The sequence below is a fragment of the Biomphalaria glabrata genome, chromosome 7 (genome assembly GCF_947242115.1).
Source record: "Biomphalaria glabrata chromosome 7, xgBioGlab47.1, whole genome shotgun sequence".
Taxonomy (NCBI): Eukaryota; Metazoa; Mollusca; class Gastropoda; family Planorbidae; genus Biomphalaria; species Biomphalaria glabrata.
The window spans coordinates 44,355,101-44,379,814 of NC_074717.1; the positions used below are offsets into that span (position 1 = coordinate 44,355,101).

General features: G+C 33.9%; 1 protein-coding gene across 5 annotated transcripts in view; it reads right to left on the bottom strand.

Moving 5' to 3' along the window:
• Nucleotides 1-549: 549 nt before the first annotated feature.
• Nucleotides 550-24,714, bottom strand: part of LOC106058057 (kinesin-like protein KIF28) — a 39,162-nt gene continuing 14,997 nt past the window's right edge. Inside the window, exons 6-29 of one of the 5 annotated variants that reach the window (XM_056036642.1) lie at nucleotides 23,509-23,633; nucleotides 20,518-20,596; nucleotides 20,081-20,147; nucleotides 19,585-19,771; nucleotides 19,193-19,443; nucleotides 18,819-18,913; nucleotides 18,512-18,662; nucleotides 18,287-18,368; nucleotides 17,250-17,350; nucleotides 14,744-14,943; nucleotides 13,150-13,292; nucleotides 11,431-11,574; nucleotides 10,692-10,848; nucleotides 10,353-10,379; nucleotides 9,405-9,492; nucleotides 8,648-8,764; nucleotides 8,310-8,486; nucleotides 7,723-7,862; nucleotides 5,637-5,766; nucleotides 5,234-5,398; nucleotides 3,759-3,887; nucleotides 2,632-2,793; nucleotides 1,927-2,002; nucleotides 550-1,773 (exon numbers count right to left, since the gene is read on the bottom strand). In XM_056036642.1, coding sequence (XP_055892617.1) covers nucleotides 1,928-2,002; nucleotides 2,632-2,793; nucleotides 3,759-3,887; nucleotides 5,234-5,398; nucleotides 5,637-5,766; nucleotides 7,723-7,862; nucleotides 8,310-8,486; nucleotides 8,648-8,764; nucleotides 9,405-9,492; nucleotides 10,353-10,379; nucleotides 10,692-10,848; nucleotides 11,431-11,574; nucleotides 13,150-13,292; nucleotides 14,744-14,943; nucleotides 17,250-17,350; nucleotides 18,287-18,368; nucleotides 18,512-18,662; nucleotides 18,819-18,913; nucleotides 19,193-19,443; nucleotides 19,585-19,771; nucleotides 20,081-20,147; nucleotides 20,518-20,596; nucleotides 23,509-23,633 — 2,992 coding nt within the window. In that variant the 3' untranslated portion in view covers nucleotides 550-1,773; nucleotide 1,927. Of the gene's footprint in view, nucleotides 1,774-1,926; nucleotides 2,003-2,631; nucleotides 2,794-3,758; nucleotides 3,888-5,233; nucleotides 5,399-5,636; nucleotides 5,767-7,722; nucleotides 7,863-8,309; nucleotides 8,487-8,647; nucleotides 8,765-9,404; nucleotides 9,493-10,352; nucleotides 10,380-10,691; nucleotides 10,849-11,430; nucleotides 11,575-13,149; nucleotides 13,293-14,743; nucleotides 14,944-17,249; nucleotides 17,351-18,286; nucleotides 18,369-18,511; nucleotides 18,663-18,818; nucleotides 18,914-19,192; nucleotides 19,444-19,584; nucleotides 19,772-20,080; nucleotides 20,148-20,517; nucleotides 20,597-21,146; nucleotides 21,207-22,672; nucleotides 22,766-23,508; nucleotides 23,634-24,714 lie in introns of those variants that run through there. The other 4 variants (XM_056036645.1, XM_056036646.1, XM_056036644.1 and 1 more) reach the window with 4 other exon arrangements.

Sequence of the window (24,714 nt, forward strand, 5' to 3'; positions counted from 1 at the left end):
GAACATCCGAAACATGTAAAACATTTTACAAACATGCTTATCATAAGGCAAACAAATTTCATCCTGATTGTATTGTAATGCTAGGGGTGATTTTCCCACTCAGTATGCCCCTGAATGTTGTGTTAAAACATTTTTGGCCACTTCCTGTCGTAAAACAAAAATGTCTCATCTTGTAGAGCATTTCTTCCTGTGGCCATAGAGCACTATTTCAGAGAGGCATTCTCTCAAACATAACCCATCAGGAGAAATTAGTGCCAGAATGGGCATTGAAAGTGCCAGTCTTTTTACCATTTGGCAAGTTTTTTGTTTGGTAAAACTGTTGTTAGATTACTGTTCATTACTAGTTTTGCTACTCACTCTTTTCTACAAATAATAGTTCCCAAAGTTAACTATCGATGTTCACTGCCTTTAGACCCTATTTTATTACAAAGCTTTTTTTTTTTTGGGTGGCTTTTATTTGAAAACCTTTAATGTATTTCAGTCTAATTAATTCATTTAGCACTATAAACAGTCAAGAGGAGCACAAATACTTTGAATAATATCCAACAATTGATTAAAAGAGCATTTTATTTTCGTCTATATATTGTGATGCTGGACTGATAGGAAGAGTTTTATTTTGGGCTTCCTTGACAAAATTCACTCTTTATAAATTTAAATAGATAATATTTAGAACTGAAAAACTACAGTGGGTAATTTGGTTGACATAAAAAAATTGCAATAAGGTAAAAACAAATTCTTAAAATATCTCCACACAAAAACATTTAGATTTTATGGCACATCAGCACAATGGAGGCCTTGTCGTGCCCCCAGCCCCTCAAGAACTCCCTCCTCCACTCAACAAGTACATTGGGAATGTCCAGAGCTAGACAAGTTACTTTTTAAGTGTTAAAATAAGCCTTTAAGATAGAAGACAGTGAGAGTGGAAGGATTGAATGATCAGCAGTGGTTCTTAGTGCAGAGTGAAACAAAATGATTCAAGCTTTTGGCATATTTGACAACTCGGTGTATCTTTATCACAGCTACAAAAAACAATATATACACAGCACTTGGGGTCAACATTCTTAGTGAAATACAATATTTTTCTTTAATTTAAAAAATCTTAAAAACATATTCTCACATTTGCATTATTTAAATTGAAGCGCCAACTCAGCAAATATTTAAAATGTTTTTGTTTTCAGCAGGTGGAAATTTTGTGGAAAAGTCACAAGTTAGCAATTAATTAATGATAATTAAGTGATTGATAGCTAGATCATAGACCTAGATAAATATATATATATATATATAGACATGGCAACATTAGTTTATAGATGTGGCCTATATTCAAATCTAGACTTTACTTTACAATTTAAAAATGGCTAACTTTTAGAAACGATGTTAAGATGTCTGCTATTGTTTCCCCAGGAAGTCATGAGCCAAAAAAAGAATGACTGCAAAGAATTTATAACTCCTTCTTTGTACCAGAATTGCACAAGAACATGGGAATTTGTTACTAAAAAATCATGTTTTCTTTTTGATGAGGAGTACATTTTTTTTTTCTGTTGAGATAACACATCAAACTGAGCCAATACAAACTTGATTTGCTGGACAGTTTATATTTGTCAATAAAACCATACAAAAGTAAAAAAGAATGGGGAAAAAAAAGAAAGTAAAATGAATCATTTCATGTGAATACCGGTAGTTAACAAACTATGAGATCATTCATTCAACAATAACAAATGTTTATGAGGTCTTTATCATGACGTCAGCAGCTTTGTCTACACATAAGTTCTGATTCTGTAATAAAATGAAACAAAAATGAATACAATGAATAAATTAAGAAAAAGACAAATTAATGCAATGCTTTAAAATATAAAATAAAATAGTTTGTTGTTTTAAGAACATGTTTAGTTAAATATGTATTAAAAAAATATTCAAAAATATCCTTACATTAAGTGATGTTACAAGTAAAACTCCCTGAGGTGGTTTCATTTCCATCTTTGTGACCTTTAACCCCATTAGTGAGCTGAAAGACATATTTTATTTGGAATAATCTGTCATTTAAAAAAACAACACCTATTTGAAAACAATGCATTTTTCTTTTGTAGTTGTTTTTTTTTTTTTAATTATAACCAATAGCTTACAGAAAGAAAAAGAGATCAAATGAGGATACTTTCTATGCTACTAACAGAGTGACTTTGTATACAATGAACAGGTCTGCAACATAAGCACCTAATATTGAAACAAAAACTAAATCAAACAATCAAAGCTAGATTGTTGACAGACATTTGAACACATATAACAAGGTGGACAACAGACAGTAAGGATTAAACAAATTAAAATGCCATATGGCATGTAACACATTTGAAAGAAATATTATGCATTAAAAAAACACTATTTTTTCTAAGTATGGTTGAGTCATAAAAAAAAAAAAACAAGCTCCAACTGCAATGGCAATAAATTTTAAAACAAAAAAAATAATACTTAAAACAAATCTTTGATTGACGGAGCAGAAGTTTTTTCAAGCATATTATTTATTTTTGTCACCCAAAGTTTTATGGTGAATCTGAAAATTTCAACATAATTCTAGGGCAGGTAATCTTTAGATGTAAAAACTAATTCTAATATGATACTGGGAAAGCAATTATCTCTTACTAGGCCATTGCCTCCAGATTGAAGCGAAGCTTTCTTTATAGGGAAATGGTGATTTTTAACTTTGTCATAGTTGATGATGCCATTATTTTGCTCAGCCTCGTGCGCTAGATGCTCTTCTTCTTCCCCAAACACATACAGACTGAAGGTATCCCCATCATCTTGCTGGAATACAAGGAAATCATTCATGACCAGTACAAGTCACTAAGGTTATTAGACTGATAATTTGGCTTTAATGTTTATTCAGCAATCAAAAGTTTAGATTTAAAATATAAAGAGAGAAGAATGCAAAATTTCAAAAGAGAAAATGTTTTAGAAAAATAAATCTATTAACACAAATTACAGTGAAGACAACATTCTGAACAAAATGTTTGCACATCATGCCAAAAGGGTTTGCAAAGTGGATATTTTAGGATAAATCCTTTTTGATTACTTTTATAGTGTATAAGTAGTGATAAATGTATTTTTATAAATGCAAGAAACTCATCATTGATTGTCTTTACATTTATTCTTTTGTTCAGTACATAAAAATATTTAATATGAAGAAATACTAAGCAGCAAAAAAGTGGTGTGAATTGAATACAACAACATTTACAGACAGCCAGCTCACATACACTTATGGTAGAGTGCTAGGCTCATTGTCTTTAAGATTTGTGCCATGCAATCATAAGAAATGTAAGCTTAATTTGAACATAAGTAAACTAAACAATGTAAACTCATCTGATGTGCTTGTTTTTAAAGCAGTGAAGAAAAAAGTTACAATACAGGGAACACAATGATTAAAAAATAAAAAAGATTTTAGATTTTAATAAAATGACAACATTCAGACTTTTGTCTTCAATAGTTCATCAAATAGTTAAACTAAATGTCAAGACGTGTAATCATCTTCTTTTTTGAAGTAACGTCTGTATTATATAAGATAAGATAAAAGTAGCTTAGTCAAAATAAAGTTAAGGGAAATTTATTTATTTATTTTTGGTCATAACCATTGAATAAATTTTTTTTATATTAGAACCAAAGTCTAAGGGTGCTTTGTTGATGATAATACATTTAAAATGAGTTCTACCCCATCAGTGCACTTGTTTTTTTGCTCTATGTGTGATTTACTTAAGGGATAAAGAAAAAGCTACCTGGTTTACAAGAAGTGCCCTGGTCTTGAGCCTAGTACCAGAACTGTAAGCCACGGCAGAGACTGCACGATAAAAAGCATCAAACTGCTGATGTTCTTTAGGAGCCTGTCCCCATTCATCGCAGAGTTGCTGAAGAATAAATAAGATAAGATAAATTTATTGGTCCAAACATATGATAATTTTATTTGTCCAAACATAAGATAAGATAATTTTATTTCATGTCAACTTCTATATGGTTCTGAGACATGGAGAGTCACGAAAAAGAATATGGAAAATCTCTAGACCTTCACAAACAGTTGCCTTCATCGGATACTGCAAATTAGGTGGCCCAAAAAGATATCTGCTGTCAACCTGTAGGAAAAACCCATAGCCCAGAATATTAAAAAGTGGAGCTGAATAGGACACACCCTTCAAAAACCGAGTACCAATGTTGCAAGGCAATTACTTGATTGGAATCCACAAGGAAAGAGGAAAGTGGGCAGGTCCAAGCTAACCTGAAAGAGGTCAGTCGTCAGCGATGCTGAGGGTACTGGAATACATGAGAGCAGGTGAAGAAAGCTGCTTAGAACTGATTTCGGTGGAGAGGTGTGGTTGTAGTTCTAATCTCTCCTAGGGTTCACAGGAAAACGTCAAGTAAGTTGTAACGATAAGATTTAAAAAACACAATGTAAAGCAAAGAGCAAATTACTGAAAGATTCAGAGAAAATATCAACATTATTTATGAAGAAAGAATAATAAGTTACCTCTTTTTTTTTTTCTTTTTTTTAAACTAATTTTTTATGTACAACTCCTCAGAAACTTTAGCCCACTAGCTGGAAAGACAATTGAAATAGCGCAAACTTTTAAATATCTTGGTACGATCTTAGACAATAAATTAAATTTTACTGCTAATACTGATTATATCAGCAAAAAAGGGCCGCAAAGATTACAATTACTTAGAAAAATGTCCTCATTTAATGTTAGTGAAAAGGCCTTGGCGATGTTTTATCACGCTCACATCTGCAATATTTTAAGTTTTAATATCACTGCCTGGTATGGCAATCTAAACATTAAAAATAAACTTCATTGAATCCTAAATCCTGCTGGTAAAGTCATTGGCAAAAACCAAAACCCATTTGTGCAGCTGTTTGACAAAAATATTCATAAGAAAGCTAAAAAGATTTTAGAAATAAAAAATCCCCCTTTGGGTCAGTATTTTGTGATTTTACCATCCCAAGAGATAAAAAACACCAATTGCAAAGACAGACACAAACACTCTTTTGTCCCCCTGGAAATCAAATCATTAAATAAAATTCAACAATCTGATATAAACTTTTCACATGTAAATTATGAGTGAGTCTGGTGTGAATGTATATTTTGATTTTCTATAGTTATGTTTTGTTTGGTGTAATGCACAAATTGTAAGACAAATTTCCGTACGGATAAGAAAGATTATGATTATAAATAGTATCAAATTGAGTCATTGTTATACACACCATCATTCTCTTTTCTTTCTGTGCAAGTCTCTCATATTTCCTTTGTAACAAAACTAAATCAGTTTTCAGATGTGCTCCTTCTGAGGCATGTGTGTCTGACTGAAAGATAGATTTCTTACGAACAGCTTGAGTACTAGATTCAGTCTGGTCCATCTCTCGCAATTCCTGAATTAAAAAGTGTCCAATCATAACATTATTAAATAATTTTATTAATATGATGCATCTTCAGTCATATAAAAAAGACTTTGACTTAGTAGCTTAATTAAATCATCCATAGCCTAGTAAAATCACTAGAACCTTATTTAAATAAAAAGTAGTCTAGTTAAATCACTATTAGTCTAGTCAATAAGTTTCATTCGAAAGTCAATTTTGTATTCGTTTTTAATTTTGTAATAAGAGCAACCTTGGTAGTGAGTTTAGCCAGCTTAGGATCTGTTGGGGAATCTTCTTGTTTGCCATACATTAAGAAAGTGATGCTGTGGTTTTCAAAGAATTCAAGATGTTCTGATGTCAAATTGTCAATGGACACAATCCTGAAATTTAATATTTTCAAAGAATTCAAGATGTTCTGATGTCAAATTGTCAATGGACACAATCCTGAAATTTAATATTTTCAAAGAATTCAAGATGTTCTGATGTCAAATTGTCAATGGACACAATCCTGAAATTTAATATTTTCAAAGAATTCAAGATGTTCTGATGTCAAATTGTCAGTGGACACAATCCTGAAATTTAATATTTCAAAGAACCCTTTTAACAGTAGCAAATATAAAGTGCACGAGTCTAAGCAATTACCACTTACAAGTAAACAAACTTAGGTGCTTTAACAGCCACTCATAATTTAAGAAGCTTCTTTCTTTTTCCTGGTAAGTCAGAGACTGCAATACTATATAACACTACTTTTGTTTTTTTTTCATTTCTTTTTCAACTCCTAAGATTTGGTTAAAGATAGTCTTACTGTTTCTTTTAGTTATTTATCTGAATCTATTTTGTTTTGGACAAAAGTTTAAATTGTTTCCAGCTTTTGGTGCTGTTAATATTGTTTGATATAATGTTCATTGATTACCTAAAACTCTTTGGTTTAGACAGAATGAAGAAAATTTAGATTCCAGCTTAACTTCAGTCATGAAATGTAAATGGTTGTCCATTGAGGCTTAAAGCATCCATACAACCCTGATGCAGTCTCAGCTGTGATGGGCAGGACACGTCTGCAGAATGGAAGACCACCACATCCCTAAACGACTCTTGTATGGCCAACTAAGCGAAGGAAAGCGCTCACAAGGTGGTCAAAGAAAGCGCTACAGGGACACCCTCAAGGTTCTCTGAAGGCGTTTAGCATAGACCAGGCTACCTGGGAGACAAAGGCACATGACAGAGCATCATGGCGTCACACTGTGAAAACTGGCGCACAGGTTGCTGAGGAAAAGAAAACCATGCTGGCAGAAGAACGCCAGAGAAGAAAAGCAAGGCCCATGACACTAGCTCCAGCTGGAATAACCTGCCCAGTGTGCAGCCGAACATTTCAGGCTCACATAGGTCTCACCAGCCACATGAGGAGGCATAAAACCCCAGTGCAAAGCCCTGAGCCCCCTGGACGACAATGTGGTCATCATCGAACCACGATGGATGAACTATATAAGGCAGGTGGAGAAGAAGACACTTTAGTTTTTCTGTGAGCATTTAATGACAGCATAATGAGGTAAGCACAATGAAATCAATCATCTGACCTTTCCTTAACTTGTATGTGCGTTCCTCCTTATGTGGCTGGTGAGACCTATGTGAACCCAGAATGTTTGGCTGCACACTGGGCAAGTTGTTTCGATCAGAGCTTTATTCTTTAATATATTGTGGGCTCATAAAAGCTTTGTGACCAAAATATATAAAATCAAATCATATAATCTTGCAGAGCTCTAGACCCTTGGTTTATCAGCTAGCAATTTTACCATGCAGACATTATTTAGTGTTCCACTTAATTAGTTACAGTGACAATTATGTTGGAAGTAGAAAAATTATGTCTGTTTCTGGTGTAAGACATTCATTCAAAGCCAATTTAGTCTTAGTAATAAAGCCAGTTGGTTGTTAGTTGGCTGAGCTTTATGCTTAAATTCTTGTGTTAAATATACAATTAAAAAAAGAAAGAGCATTCATTTTCCTTTAATTCAATTGTAAATAAAAAAGTTATACCATTTTAATTAGAACACATTAGTGCACTACAATCCAATTAAATTAATAATTCTGTCAGAACATGGAAAATAATTAAGGAGAAAAAGAGTTAATGAATAAAGGCCAATTATTAAATTCTAATGTTTGAGCTATGATATAATGTGCTTCCCTGTCTCTTCTATACAACTTAAGACCTAATTCAAATCAACAATGGTTATCACGTGAGAGCTTTCAAATTTTTTTTAGCCATGGTCATCACGTGACAATGAGGTCCATTAATTCTTAGACGTTGCATCAACAAAGCTAAATAAGTATTTCCAAGTTACCTTGAATGGTTAAACTGTGGGGTCAGAGTTCCTTTCATCATTTGAGTTTCTGTAAATTCTTTATCCCCCCAAAGCTTGTACTTGACTTTAATGCCCAGATTGTACCTTGACTTGTAGACCTCAGCAGCTTTGATGATAATCTAACAGAGAGAACATTGTTCTGGGCTAATAAAATCAAGTTATTTGCATAGCAACATTGTTAATAATAATAATTTAATTTATAGAGCGCTGTTAACAAACATGATGTAGGCACTGTGTTAACATTACAAACATAAACCTGAGAGCTAAAATGACAAACTAATCTAAAAAACGTTGTCTTGCGTGCAGAAAATACAATATAATTCTAATATTTAATATAACAATAATCAATATAATAAGTGTCCAGTACTGTTCATTTCCAAATAAAGAACTATGAATGATACACAAACATATTATGTATATAGGAATAGCACTGTGGTGCAGTCCATTATTTCAATTACACTTAATTCACTATTTTCTCATTAAAAATTTGATCTCTAGTGATTTGCATGTATCATTCATTGTTTCAGCACTTAGCTTCACATTTGTATAGAGAACTATGGCATTACTTTGAAGCAGAAATGTTTCCCCAGTAGCTCAGTGGGATCCTCAACGAAACTGTTTTCATCTAAGCTTTGACCATTCTGCGTACAAGGTATGATGGTGACTTTGAGTTTGCCTTCTTCGTGACCTTGGTGATCAGTGATTGGTAACTCATCATCAAATTCAAGGGCATAGGATAACGACTGGTGACAAAATATTGGAACGACTATTAGATGATCACGAAAAAGCATTTTAGCCTTAAGGCCGAAATCTGATAATGAAATATGCATTTTTTTCTTGGAATGTTTTAAAGTTATTTTTAAAATGTCACTTTTAAACTTGAAGGGAAGATATCTTTCTAGACCTGTAAAAATACATTAGCTGTTCCAATCAGTGCATCTTCAGTAGGTTCCCAAAATGGATCTTTTTCTTTGGGTATCAAGGCTATATTTTCTCCATCTTGATATTTTTGATACATTTCCTGTAACAGCAAAATGGTAGAGTATTATATTTTGTATGGGATAATTTCATAATAAACAATAAAAATGTCATAAATAAAGCAATGTTGAAAAATAACCTAAGCTCAAAGTGCTTTAAAAAACTTTGAAAAACATAAAACAGAATGCGCCTACAATATTGTTAAGCTTATAACGAAACAAAACCAGGTTTGAATTCTGGTGGAAATAGAGGTTTTTAATTTAAAGATGTTCTGAGTCTTCCTACTTCTAACATATACTGGAAATTTGTTAAGAAACTAAAGGTAGCCTGTCATTTTTTGAAAAACATTTCAACCTCATTAAGCATTTGTCCCTGGTTCGGATCTCTGTGAGTGTAAGGGCACCTCTGTCCACCATACTCTAATGGATTCCTGACTTAAGTTGGGGAAAGTAAAGCGATTGGTTGATGTGTTGACCTCTCAGCACCCTCATCTGCATAGAAACAGATGACCTAGGCTTAACATCATCTGTCCTATACATTGTAGGGTCTGAAAGGGGAACTTTTTTTCTTACTTTACTTGTAACATTATGAACAATTTACATCACAGTTTTCAAGATTTAATAGAAAAATGAGGGGGAGTGGCGACCATCCCACTGAAGGGACACTAATCTCTAGGTAATTACCTGAATTAAAAACTTTCTATTCATAAACTTCCCACTCTCCCAAAGCCAGGTGTTGCCATTCAGCATGTTTTTCATTTTGACCATTACCCTGAAATCAATTTAATCAATAATATACAATAAAAGTAATCATTATGAGTTGGCAAAAAGGTATATGTGATGTAAACATAAAAATCCTTTACAATCAATGAGTGCATTGTGGGTTAAAAAAAAAACAAACACCAAAAAAAAAAAAAAAAAAACTTTATATACATTATGATACACTGTAAGTCTGGATAAGAAATGGTTGTTTCAAATCTGTGATTACATCAGATAATAAAATTAAGAAACAAATATAAAATAATTGTACTAAAAATGCATTTAAAAAAAATATTTTAAAAATGTGAATCAAATAAAAAAGGTCAAAGAGGCATAAAAATAAAATTGAAATAAGAAAAACACACAATGTCTTTGACTAGTGGAAACAAATATAAAAATGGGTAATTATATAAATATATTCTGTAAGATACTGAGCGATGTTCCTGCAAAAATAGTATGGAATAGTACCATGAACAAAACACTTTATGGTTCTTTACTGAATTTGCATTAAAAAAAATTTAAGTTTGAGAATTGTGCAAGATATTTTAGAGTATAATTCAATAAAAAAAATTAAAAAAGCATTACTACAATTTTTAGTCACCACATGGTTTATTTTTTTATATGTGTCAGATAATTGAGCATCCTTAAAGATTGATATTTAAATCAAATGTCAACAAAAATCGATTTTAAAAGAACTATAGGGAATAAAGGAAAGAAATATAGTTTTTAGAAATCCAGAAAAACAAAGTTAATAAGAATAAAGAAAGACAACTCATAAAAGAAGGGGAAAAAAGTGAACTTTTGGTGTGAATGTGTAGAGATTATATGATAATTATACTTTGAAAATAGATGACACTTAACACTCAAATATACCTTAACTTATCATAGTCCTCAATAGTTCTGAAAATATGTACAAATGTGTATTTCATAAAACAAATAGTTTCTCACTTGAAATAGAATTGTAAAAATACAAAGCTGATCAGACCAGATATACTTAAAATGACAATTTTTTTTAATGCTGAAAAATTATAATTATTTTTAATAGAATGGATGACGTCAAAAAGCTTTAGAATTGTATTTTATGCTGCCATCTCCTACTGCTAAATTGCTATAGATTTTTTAAAATGTGTAATACTCTAATAATGTATATCGGAGGCATGAAAGTGATAACAGCTGCCATAAAATATGCATTGATTTCATGTCATTACTTACTGTGGCCCTGCTTCTGTGTTACTACTGGCTAGCACAGCCACAGCTGATATAAGTACAACTTCAAAGGACCTGTATTTGTTCAGCTCTTCAGAGATGGCATTCACTTCTGAAACCATTGGCAGTATTTCTAGGATCTGTTCTTGTACAACTTGTTGCTCTGTTCAACACAGCGAAAAAATTGTTTTGTAAATAGGTTGAAAATATTTGTCAAAATTTAACTTATTAATTTAATGTACACTAAATCATTTATAAGAAGTTTTAACTTCATAGAGGTGTTCTTAAAAGTCTACATTCTATCAAATTAGGCTATTAATTAACCAATAAAATAACCCCACTAGGAAAGGAAAAAGGATATTTTTATAGAATTTTCTACAGAGCAAAGCACTAAAAGTTCTCAATTTTGAAACATGATAATCTATAAAACACAAAAATCCTACGTAGTCCATAAACAGTTCTTAATATAAAAGGACATGTTTATGCTATAAAAAATTATGAAAGAATAGGATCTGTGTGTTAATATGAAACAAAAGATCTTAAATTAATATGCTAGGCCTAGATGTACATCTCAAAGCAGAGGAAATATAGGTCTCAATTTAAATTATATAGCTTATTTATCTGCAGGACTTTAACTGCTTAAATTATTCATCTTAGAAGTTAATTAAAATGGATTTATTATTTCAAGGTTATAGCCAATATTACATCTAATAAAATAATCAGACATTTGAGCAAATGATTTCACCTTTTGAAAGTCCACTTGTTCCTGTTGAATAACCTTTGGCTTTGGCTACTTCTTTCTGAGCAAACTCCCAGTTGATATCTTGTGGAGTACCTTCAGGTGCCTTTGGATTTAGTGGGTTCACAAATACATACACATGGTTGGAGCCTGAAGCATAGAATTATTGAGATTTTAAAAATCTTTGTATTTATAAGTAAATGTGTTCCTAAGGTAATTATAAAAAAAAAGTATTTTCCCTTAATTAATAATCCAATAATTCATACTGTAATAAACCTGGTGGTGGCACAGATGGGGGTAGTGGTGTGTGTGTAGTCAGCTGACGCAAATCACCCCAGGCCAGCGCTAGACGAGCGGTCAACCGTGACGAGTTACGACGGTCAGTCCAGATGAGTGTCAACATGACGGTTCGGGAAGGATCAGCATCGTGAACAGAGCTCAGGAGCGTCACGAGGGATGTAGTGACCAAGCAGAAACATTGAGCGATGTTCTGTCCCGTTCTAGAAGGTCAGCAGGGACCCTATATAAAGAGCGGAGGTGTCACAGTCAAGAGGGTTCAGAACACAGTTGACTACAGCACAGTTCAGCGGTGTGGTTCTGTACGGAGCATTATGACGGTTCAGTGCGGAGTACTGTCAAGTACAGTCAAGACGACTGGCATCTTGATCTTGGTCTGCGATCGAGTCCGACACAACGAACCCAGTGTGTGAAGTCAGTCCTGAATTGTTGAACCCAGTGCAAGCCTGGAACGAGACAGAGAGGCCAGTGCAAGAGTTGATACGGCGGTACGGTGTTATCGGAGAAATATTTGTACAGCCTGTGTTACGTGTTGCCAATTGTACAGTATTGGCTGTTATTTATTGACATTAAATTATTACGTTACTTTGGAGCCCGGAGTTGTCAAGTTCTTTAAGTTGGTGGTGTCGTGTGGTGCAGTTTGCAGAGAGCCTGGATAGTGAGATTCGTTACAATACAAAGAAAGATCAATGATCAGAACAGAACTCAAAGTCACAGTTAGTTGGCCTCCTTCAGTGATAGAGCGACTATGGTTCATCTCAAACACTTTTTCATGTGGTTGTGGAGCCCTATTTTGGAGAGACATTCCTGTCCACAAATATTGCAGGTTAAGGTGGCTTTCGCTTTGGTGGTAGAGGAGCTGGCCATCGTATGGCTCACTTTTCTTCCAGAGCTGAGGCCCATGTTCTTTCGCTGTCCATAGCTTTCTTGGTCACTGTCTCTTTCTCCATCTAGTGTGGTCTAGGGCTATGTCTTCCCAATGGTCACAACTAATCAATCAAAAAGCCACTAATTAGTGCTAGTATTTATTATTATTATTATTTTGGTTGATGAATCTCCATTTACTTTACCATGCTCAGAGTGCTTAGTCCAATATCTTTGGTGGACATGTGGGGGGGGGGGGAAATAGCTTGGTGAAGGTTTCTGTGCTACTTTTAGTTACTCAGCAATACAATGCATCTCAATTAAAATCATACAAAATTCTTATCTCCAGCATGATTCAGTTAGATAGCCAAGCAATTAATGCAATAAGCTGCATGATCCAAATGAAATAATTAGCCAGAAGCACATACAGAATTTTGTAATACTATTTCTACCTGTGACAAGATAGCAAGATAGACATAACCTGACTGAATTTTGTAAACAAATAAAAAGACATCTAATTCTAAAAGTACCTATAAAGAATAAAAAATTATCATTTTCACTAACCAAAGATGATTCTGTCCATGTGTTCTAGAGTTCTAAGCCCTGTAATTAGACTGCCATTAACTCTTGTCTTAGCTCCATCAGAACCTGGCTTCAAAGTAATACTTCCCTTTTCTTGACTTATTACTGCATGTTTCTTTTGAATGCTTAAGTTGGAAAGAATTGTAAAAAAAATCTGTGTTTTTAAGATTGCTTAAAAAAAAATCACAAATTAAAAAAAATTTGCTTTTTTTTTTTTTAGATCAGTAAATGTAGAAACACTTCAGCACAGAAGACTAAAAAGTAGAGTAGCAATAATATATAAAACACTGAATAATAACTTACAAATATAAAAACATAATCTCAATGACCACAAAACATGATGTTGTAAAAAGCAAAATATCAATTCTCATACTGTCCAGTGGGAAGTTGAAGAAAGAGCTCAGGCTTATCATCAACATTCCATGATTTTAACTTTCCCAATGGAGAAGTCACAATACAAACATGATTTATATTTCACATAGAGAGCAAATAAACTATCAATGTTATTCAAAGGAAAACCTAAAGTGCTATCTGTGTAGTAGATGGCCACAAGGAGCTAAAAAAAATACATTTGCAACAGAAACTGAGATGATTTGGACATATTGTCCTTGGTAGAAGAAACTGCCATTAGAAATGCTATAACATATGAAAGAAAAACATATGAAAGAAAAACATGAAAGAATTAACATCCATTTGACATGCAATATTTTGTTCTGTTTGGGACCCCCTCAACTCAAGAAAACATTAAGAAACTAGAACAGACACAAAATAGACCAGTGCGATTCATAACAAACGAATATTCACATTTGACTAGAGTAACACCTTTAGTAAAATCACTAAATTTAGAAAGCCTTCAGGACAGAAGGCTCAAAAGTAAAGTAGGAATCATACATAAAACACTGAACCATAATCTTCAAATACAAAAACAAAATTTAATAAAATACTCTGAAAGACACAAAGATAAAGGCACATTCCTCGTCCCATATGCTAGGACAAATTTGTACAAATACTCCTTCTTCCCTAGTGCTATTAGAGCATGGAATGGGTTGCCTGAGCTAGCCAGGAAAACCAGTGACTTGGCAGAATTTAAGTCATTGGTTAATATGCATGACTAAATGCATGACGCGTAGGACGTAATCATCTTCTTTTTTTGAAGTAACGTCTGTATTATATAACATAAGAAGATAATTGAAGATTCTTTGTTACATTGGGTGTGAATTGAAGATTCTACATTACATAGTTGTGTACATTCTCACACAAGTTTCAAGTAAGACAAGTTTCAAGTAAGGCAAGTAAAAAAAACTAATGAAGAAATAATTGAAAGCGCACCACATTAATTAGCATTTTTAAATAGTGTTAGATAATTAATAACCTTTGGCTTTTGGTGTTCATGGAAGCTTGAGACCTATTGAAAAGAGAGTTTAGGACAATATCTAATAACCATACAAATTTAAAACTGAAGATTTAGGTTTAGTACTATACCACTTAATCATATTGCCCTCCCCTCCCCCCCCCCCATTTACAATAAATGTATTACTGGTTGTAAACATGGGTTGAGACTGTGCACTAGCCTAACCTTAATCCATTCAAAACAATGTCAGGGTTGCCACTCTTGCAGCCTATAACTGTTGTAGCCCCATTCAGAAACAGACACACCACTCCTGACAACATAGGGTCCTCATTTAGGTTCATCAGGTGAGGTTCTTTGTTCTTCCTTGCAATCTCTCTGTTCTCTTCTTTAGCAATGGCATCTGTTTCATTTCTAGCTGCTGAGAGCTGTTGAAGAATGATAAATCACAATTAAGTTAGCTAGCAGGTTTGTTAGATATTGAAGTATTTGTTAAATGACGCTTTGAATTACAGCAGGCAACATGTGTTCACAGAAGGCTGTCATCACAATGGTCAGAGTCTGAACCCTGTGTGCTTCCATACCCACGCTGTCCTGTAGGAGGTTTGGGCTGCGATGTAATGATCTTTACTTCTGAAGGAATCACAGAAATTTATAAAACAACTGATTGGATCATGAATAAGGAACAAGAATTGAATGAAATTGATTTAGACGACTAGGGAGATTGAGGGAATAATAGAAACTACTAATCGATGTAGGCTGTCCATCCTTATGTTCAGTAATTAGGGAATAATAGAAACAACTAATTGATCTAGGCTGTCCATCTTTATGTTCAGTCATTAGGGAATAATAGAAACTACTAATTGATGTAGGCTGTCCATCCTTATGTTCAGTCATTAGGAAATAATAGAAACTACTAATTGATGTAGGCTGTCCATCCTTATGTTCAGTCATTATATGTGTTTCAAATTTTCTAGCACATTATTGGTTGTGTTTTCTCTTTAATTATTTGTCTTCCATTGGAAGCAGAATGAACCATTTATAATAAAAAAAAAAAAAAGTAAAAAACCCGGATGGGTGCTTGGTCGTGCGATTTGCGTGCTGGACTGTCGTTCCGACTTATTGATGGTCCCAGGTTCAAACCCTGCCTGCTCCTATCCCTCATCGTCCTGCTGGAGGTTTGGACTAGGAAGTAAATGATCTTCAACTCTGAAGGAACATCAGAAAGATGGAAAACATTTTACACAAAATGAACCATTTATAATTTTAAAAAAGTAAAAAAAACTTTCATTATAAGGCAGATGATATAAAGGTCATCTGTTTCTGGAGTTGACAGTAATTAAGGGTGTCATATGGCCAGAACAACTACCAACTGCCTTTACTTTTCCCAACTAATTTCAGGTGGACTAGAAATCCCAAAATTCAAATCCCAGTCTTCACAGAAATTTAAACACGCGACACTTTGGTTCGGAAGCCAAATGCTTAACCACTCAGGCATCACACCCCATTTATACTACAGAGAACAATGTAGAATGAACAGGATGATTGGTTTGAGTTTTACTGTAACCATCCTTTCAGTGCTAATGAAAACACTTTCTACATACATTCTGTCCCAGTCTAGTCAAGTTGTAGTGAAACAGTTGCTTACAAATCCTTGTGTGTCTCATTGTGCAGCTGGTTGTGAAAGAAAGCTAGACCATGACAACAATGTGGACAGTACTATATACAGTTTAGTTGGCTATCGGTCTAACCTTAGTTTTCTACATAGTCTGAACCGATGGCAAAGACAAACAGACACAAACACTCTTTTGTTCCCCTGGCAATTAAATCCTTAAATAAGAACAATCTGATATAAACCTTGTCACATGTAAATTATGAGTGCGTCTGGTGTGAATGTACACTTTGGTTTCTTATAGTTATAATGTTTTTTGTTTGGTGTAATGCACAAATTGTAAGACAAATTTCCATATGGACAATAAAGATTATTATTATTATTATTATAATAAAAAATTTCAAAGATAATTTTTATATTTACTAGTCAGTGGTTAGTCTAAATATTTACTGCACATTGCTACAGTGTTAATAGATGCAAGATGGGGAACAAGAGCCTATAAAGCTATAACTTTGAACATTTCAATTAGCCAGGTTTTTGCTTCTGAGGTGTAAGCAGTCTTTAGCATACTATGCCAAGAAAAAGTATGTAATGTGCTGTAGTTGTTTTTTTTCCCGCTGTTCCACATTGCCATCCAGAATACTGGTTATGCTGTTTGTGGTATTAGGATCTGTCTAACATGAATTAATTTAGACATTCAAAGATTGACAGTTTTATAGGGGTGGACAGTGTCAACAGTGGGTTGGGCTGGTGTGTGGGATGTTAGGTGAAAATTTAAAGGTGTGTACCCTGTTTTAGGAATATTGTAGACTACTCTTTGCAGGGGAGGAAATTAATACTGTCCAGTTTGTTTGGCATGGTCATTTTTCTGTAAATTGATCTACCTGTGCTTCCTGATGCTTAATCGGTTGAGCTACTTTTCTTATGATTGCATGCTAACATTGATTTGAGAGTGTTGTAATTAACTGGTCTGTCCAGTTGTTCCATGGATCAACCTGCTTTTGATAATTTCAGCCTTTCTTTTCTCTAATGCCTATGAGCTTGTGGTGTGACAATTCAACATTATATGGTGGGTAATCTGGATTAAAATGAACACATAAAATTACCAACAAAGTGATTCACCTTTTCATCCCAAGTCCTCTCTGTCTCATTCAATAAATGTTGATTGGCTAATAATTGAGCTCTAATCTTCTCTTCCATGTCTTTTCGTAACAATTCAATTTCTGTAGAAACAATAATCAAGTGTTAGATTAAATGTGTCAGTATTTCCAACAAATAGGCTTTGTGTTTCTCAAACTTTTTCTAGTGATGCCCCCCACTCCTTAATAAAAAATACATTTACAGCTTCTTAATAAGCTAGGGGGGTCTATGCAAGAGAATGTCTGAATGTAAACTCTACTCTGTCTATGACAAATTTGTACTTTTTTTTGTAAGAGATTGGTTTTAATATTTTGTTTTTGTTTTTACAATAAAAAAAAAATAAAATGATTTCATACTAATTACTCCATGTGCTAGGACAAAGTCATGCAAGTACTCCTTCTTCCTTAGTGCCATTAGAGCATGGGTTGCCTGAATCAGCCAGGAAAACCAAAGACTTAACAGAGTTTAAGTCTCTAATTAACAAGCACAACTAGATTAGCCCAAGGATACAAGTGGGCAGTAGTTATCTTTTGTTTTGAAGAAAAGTCTGTAAATTTCTTTCACCTGTTTTGGATGTTCCTTCAGACTTGAAGATTATTACATCCAAGCCCAAACCTACAGCAGGACAACGGGTAATGGCAACAGCCATTATTCAAACCTGGTACCATCTTCTTCTTCTTCGTTCTCATTGTTATGTTGGAGTGTTCAGATGACTAGACCAATACACAAGATGAACTGCGCAGTGGTTTCCAAATCAGGAAGCTCTCCATACAGTTTTCTTTCTATTGGGGTGTTTTGGGGCCAGTGTCTTGTATGGGCCTCTTGGTAAAGAGAGCAGTTTTGGAGGACGTGGTCGGCATTCTCTGGTGATACTCCACATTGGCAGATTTCACTGGTTCTGGTACCATCAAAAAGTGCATATCATGCAACCAGGCAAACAGACAAGATAAGATAAAATCAAGCAGGCTATACACTGAAACACCATAAATCAAGACACGCTAAACATATTTGCCCCTTACCTTCAGGACTCATTGATCCTTTTTGTTCTATGTTCACAGATCCACCAGATTCCAAAGCTTTCTTCAGTCTATCATTCTCTTCCTGAAATGAAAAGTATTAACTGCTGCAAGTTAAATATATATATATATATATATACATAGAACACATACACATATATAATATATTATAACCAGAAAACAAGTTATTTATATATTAATGAACATCAAATTAAAATAAATTTCCACCTTCAGCTCTCTGATCATCTTGTCCATTGGGTTTTCATTGATTACAGCTTGGTTTTTTATTTTCTTGGCTCTATCTGCATATCTCAATGTTGACAAAGTTTCATCATAATTAATATCTGCTGGTGACAGAGCTGCTATCATCACAGTTTTGCTGTGAATTCAAATAAAATTGTAACCCTTTTAAGTAACTCTCTTAGTGGTGAAGTATATCTGTAACTGTCAATATGTCACTAAATAATTTGCAACCCTATTCTTTAAGTACAAACAAACGTAGAAAACTATTTTTAAATACAGCTTGCGTACTTGCCTATTGCCACCGAGAGCATTTTGTAATAATTTTGTTAGAATTGATTCTCTATATGGAACAACAACTTTTTTTTTCTCAGAGGCATCAGCAAGGGCCTTTAAAAATAGGAAAACAAATATTATCATATTGACATAAATAAAAAAATTGCTCTATTTTTACTATGTTTTTTTTTATGCACCATTTCAATATAGATTTATATATCTTTTAAGTATTACTAAATCTTCAGTGAATCTTGACTGGTGAATAAAAATAAAGAAAACTAAGACAGCTTTACATCTTCCTATATGGCTAAGTATATGAAAATAAGCACTTTTTTAAATTCTTAAATTCGTCGGCATTTCTAAAAAAAAATAATTTTTTTAAAAATTCCTTACAGAAATGACATTGCCAAGGGCAGATAAGGATCTATTGATATTAGCTCCTTCTTTCAGCCTGTCCCCTGTAGCCCCAGTGGAATCAGCTCTCTCTGATCCTGCCAAATCAACCAAATTCATGGTACTGCTCTTTTTCGTTTCTTCCCCATTTTCATTGATGAAGATTTGGTCAAAAACTATGGTAACAACAGTGTGGGCTCGACTGCTTGTAGCATTCATGTTTGTAGAAGCCACAGTTCTGTTGGATGTTCCTGTTGCAATGAAAATTTAAGATCTGATTAAAATGACTTATAACAATGTTCCACTAATTATTTTTATCACACCAATATTATTTTTTTTTCCTATTTTTAAAAGATTAACATGTAAAATAATTAAAAAAAAAAAAAAAGTACCTTGTTCCATTCTCATTTCTATTTCAGCATAGCTACCAACAGGTACTTTTTTCAAGTCCTGTACATAAAACATGCCCAGTTTAGGATTCTGTCGAACTTGCAGTCCTCCTTTAGGATTATCTTTAGCAAGTAAGTCCCGAACTTGTTCATTGTAAATTTCTAGCATAGAAAAGGTTATCTCAAATCTCTGGTGGGAAAAAAAAAAGTTTAACTAAATACAGTAGACTGTTGATAGTCCAACACTAATAATCCGACACACTCCGTAACGATGCACAGACATACATTCAAGTAATTAATGTAAACACTAATACTTATATTTTTAGATTGTAGGTAAACTGAAAAGATGAAAGATAAATAATTTATGGCAAATATTGCTTTAATTAGTTATTAAGCAAAATTTTTTTTTTAATTTTCATCTGCATTTGGATCTAATAAACAGACTTAAAAATTTAAAAAAAGTATATTGATTATCTTGAGTTGAGATAGTATGTTATACCTTATTTGTATCCTTGTTTTCTGAAATAGTTTTGAATAATTCATCGCAAGTAATTGGCACAATACCCCTGTAATGGAATATTCATCAAAATAACATTTAGAATCAAAATTCAGTTAATTACTTTTATGTTACAATGTTTTAAATATTCAAATTTTGTCAATATTATGACTCCATTAGTCCATTATATATTTTTTACACTATTTTCTCTTATAAGGTTTTAGTAAGAGATATAATAATAATATACTTAATAGTATACAAATAACATATAAGTATAAAGTATCAAAATCCTGTATGCTTGACTAACCATCAGTTAACTGAGCTAGCTAAGTGTTAATAATTAAAGTTAACAGAAAATTATTAGATCTAGATCTTTAGATTGGGGCTTCTTTCAGAAATGGCTCTTTACTTAGCCTTAACATAACACTAGCTGAACTTACTTGTTCGGTCCATAGCCAACCATTGAATAAGATTTTCCAGATCCTGTCTGTCCATAAGCAAACAAAGAGCAGTTGTACCCTAAATGTTAGCAAATTAAATTAGATTTATAGAATCTATGCTTTCCAATAATGAATTTATTTTTTAGCTGAAAGTGAAAATGTAATTGATTCTGTATCTTAATCGAATTTAAAGTCTATGTTACATTCTTAAAAGGATTAAATGTGACACATCGCCAAGGTGGAAACAGTCAATTAGTATTAGGCCAAAAGGGAAGCTAAATAGAACCCTTGTGTCTGAAGGTAAAGTCCATTACAGTGGAAGAGAGCCCCAAACGCAACAGCCATGTCTAGCCATATCAAGCGTGATATTCGATTGCAGTCGGCCTTGCCTCAATGAGCCGTTTTATGGCGAACACCCCACAAGCCTGAATACAAGGAAGGAATTTAAGAGTATACCACCCTATGCCCTTACTGCCTTAGAATGGCCTTCGGTCTCGCCTCGAGTGTTTTAAGCAAGTGTCTACTCTTGTCTTAAGTTTCTTGGAATACAAAAGATGTTACAAATTACATCTGCTTGGAACTCTCCCTGACATAACAATAGTTTAGGAAAAAAAAGGGGGGGGGGCTACCATGGGCATAAAGCTCCAAGAGTCTTCAGTGTATGACAATAACAATCATTTTACAAAGATCTTTCTTGGTGGAAATACAAATATAAATCACGATCTCTATACCGAGAGAATTGTATCTTACTATCAGAAGAGCTCTGATTTTAAGGTACACATTTTTTCGGTACAAGGTTACAAAAAAAAAAAAAAAAAAAAAAACATCAACAAAGAATGTCTCTGTCATGGGTTCTTGATAGTTCTTGGTATGTGAAGAATTCAAATCTACATTCACGGAGAGGGAGTCATTAAGGCAAGTCAGATAAAACGCTTCAAATTATAAATCTGCAAGCAATGTATGCATACAGAGAGTCAGTTGTTGGATATTCCGACCTTCCATGCAAAGTTTCATTTTGTATAAAGAAATACATAACGCCATCGTCTTCAATACAATGAAAGATTAGCAGTATTTTAATGATCCTATTGAAGAAAATTATTTGTAAAGATTCAGCCCCTTTTTAAAGAGAGAGATAGGGAGGGGGGTATCAGAGACCAACAAGGCCATAGGAGGACAAAAAAAAAAAAAAGAATGCAAAGCTTTATAAAGCAAGTTGCACACACAAAAAGAAAACTTTAAAATTGAAAGTAAAGTAATTTCCTCTTTCAGACCTTGCGATCTATAGGGCAGATGGAGTAAAGGTCGTTTCTGTGGCCCACGGTTAACGAAGGTGTCATGCGGCCAGCACAATGACCAACCGCCTTTACTTTTAGTCTTACAATTTATTTGATGTAACATGTCAGTAAATCGAAAGCTGTAAAACTAATACATTTATGCTCAATATGGCCGACAGACCTATATAGGTCTATATCTGTGGTAGGGCCTATATTTCTCAGAGGAAGCAACCTTTTGCAGTAGTTCATCATTCATGCAATATTGGGCCAACACGTGGAGCGGCAGATTGTACTTTGTGAGGCTTTTTATCTTATCTTATAAATACAGAAGTTACTTTAAAAAAAAGATGATGAAGTCCGAGTCCTACGCGTCATGCATCTAGTCATGCATGTTAACCAATGACTTAAATTCTGCCAAGTCACTGGTTTTCCTCTCTAACTCAGGTAACCCATTCCATGCTCTACGGGCTAGGGAAGAAGGAGGGACACATATTTGAGACCTAAAGTAAAGCCCTTACCGAAGACAGGGGCAGACTAAGAAAATAAAACTTAAATAGACCCCGAGTGGACAGCGGCTTTATCTGCATCAGATATGGCAAAATGTGCAGAACGCAATTGGGTTTGCTTGGTCATGAGAAATGCTGCACTCTAAATGTTTGAAATTGAAGACATTGCATTAGGCTTATTGCTTGTGAGAAGAATAACTATCACAAAGTTAATGGTGAGTCTATTACTTTCGTTCACTATGCCGTGACTGTGAATTGTTGTGGGCTAATATTATCTGACTTCACTTCTAACTCAATCATTACTCCGCATTAGCCACAGAACATTACAAGTTAGAAATATACTTGATAACAACTTTCACTGTTATAAAATGACACCTTTATTTATCACTGGGAAGTCCGTCTAGTCTTCATAAGCGTCGCTATTTCTAACTAACATCCAAAACAAACTACTTCTATGCTATCGCCATGTTGCTCTTCTGTTCGTCTAGTCTACTACGTCATTCGTTTGTCTTACTACGTCACTACTGTTACCGTCGCTAAAAACAATACACAATATATTTGTCTAACAAAACTAACATACTCTTTAAACTAGTACATAACAGAATCGATGCGCATTTTTTAAAGAAGAATTCATAGATCGCGTAAAGTTTCGGTAACATGCTTTTGACGCTTCATGTGAACAGCCTTACCAGACGAACATTATTAAGAACAGTACTCCGTTCCGCTAGGTACTGCATGACAGTGTGTCGTGTTATGAACTTGACTTAATAAGTTCAAGGCTAATACAAGCTCAAAGAAACTAACACACACATATACACATAGTAAATATCAGTGTCTTTATGAAGTCTGTGACTTTATTTTACCATTAAGTAAAGATGAAGACAGCAAGGCCCAGAGGTGGCCTGAATACAGTGGCGTATCTAGGAATTTGCCATCATTTGAGGGCCCGTGGGGCTTGGCCTCTTTATGGGCACTTGAATTTTGACATTCGACATCATGACATAGATAAATGGCGTAATATTTAATGTAAAAAAAAATTGAATACTCATTTGGAGACCGGGGGGAATTTTCAAATTCTCCCCCCCCCCAACCATAGCTACGCCACTGATTTTGTAACAGACATTGGATCATCTTTCTATTTTATTCAGCATACACACACCGTGGCGGTTAAATCAATCAACATGGCAATTGAATTAGGATTTCGGCCTGACCTTCAAATGCATTGTCCAGGACTCCCTGACCAAGGTCCTCAAAGACTTTCCTTTGGGTAGCGTACTGATTTCCTGGCTTGGCTTCCATGATGCCATCTTCCCTTGTTATGTAGCCGTCATGTGACCTGGGTTAAATAATAAAAATAATAATAATAATAATAAACTTATGTTGTGTTTTTTTTTTTCAAGTTTTTAGGTTTTCTATCTTAATTGAATTTGAATTGTACTTGCAAATTCATCAAACCTATCCCATGATAATAGGGCCTATTTCGTTCAACCTGTCACTCAGAACTCTTTTGGGATCTGTGATTTTTTTAGCGGTCCCGAAAGGGGTTTACTTAGCATACTTAATATTAGTTTTGTGTGGGTCTGTCTGTCCGTCCGCCCGTCTTTTAAGATCACAGAAATTAGAACAGATATTGAAAATCCATCATAATATTTTAGACCTTTCAAAGTTAGTATGTAACGGCAACTTTTTTTTCGAAAGCGAATCATTTAATTTGTAAAATTAAATATGCATGCAGTTTTAACAACTATTCACTATTTAAAAAAATCAGGGGAGACTATTTTACTGAAGGAGACAATCGTTCTGGATATTATTAAATATTTATGCAAACTTTTTTTTTCTTTAAAAATGTTTTTAAAATATTTTTATTACTAATTAAGTGAGTTCTGTTATATAGCCTAAGCTACTTAAAATTTAAATAAAATTTTTCCTTTTGTTTTTAAAGTGAAAGAATGTATTTATATGTACTCAAGTAAAAAAAAAACAACATTATTTAATAAGCAGTGTTTAACACCAAGCACCTAATACGGTACTAGTGCAGTTCGATTGGAGATTTAACCAAAAGGAATAATTTCCTTCTTCAATCCTTGAATATGATATTGGCCCTATAGAAGACGATCAATTAGACAGTCATTCAATAACATTAGATATAAGCCAGGTTCATAATGAACCATATCTTCTCAATCATCAGTTCATTGATACACTAGTATCTCCGTATTATGTGGACTTGTTGATAGTTTTTTTTTATTACATAGCCTCCGGCCTCGCATGTGATGCGGGAACCCACTGCATTGTCTCAAGGGACCGTGACCCATCAACAAACGTATGTGATTAAATTATCATCTAGTTGATTGGGGACATTCAGACAGAAGTGTTGGTGAAGCGCTAATCCTTCATCCTGGCCACGGGACAAAAGCCTT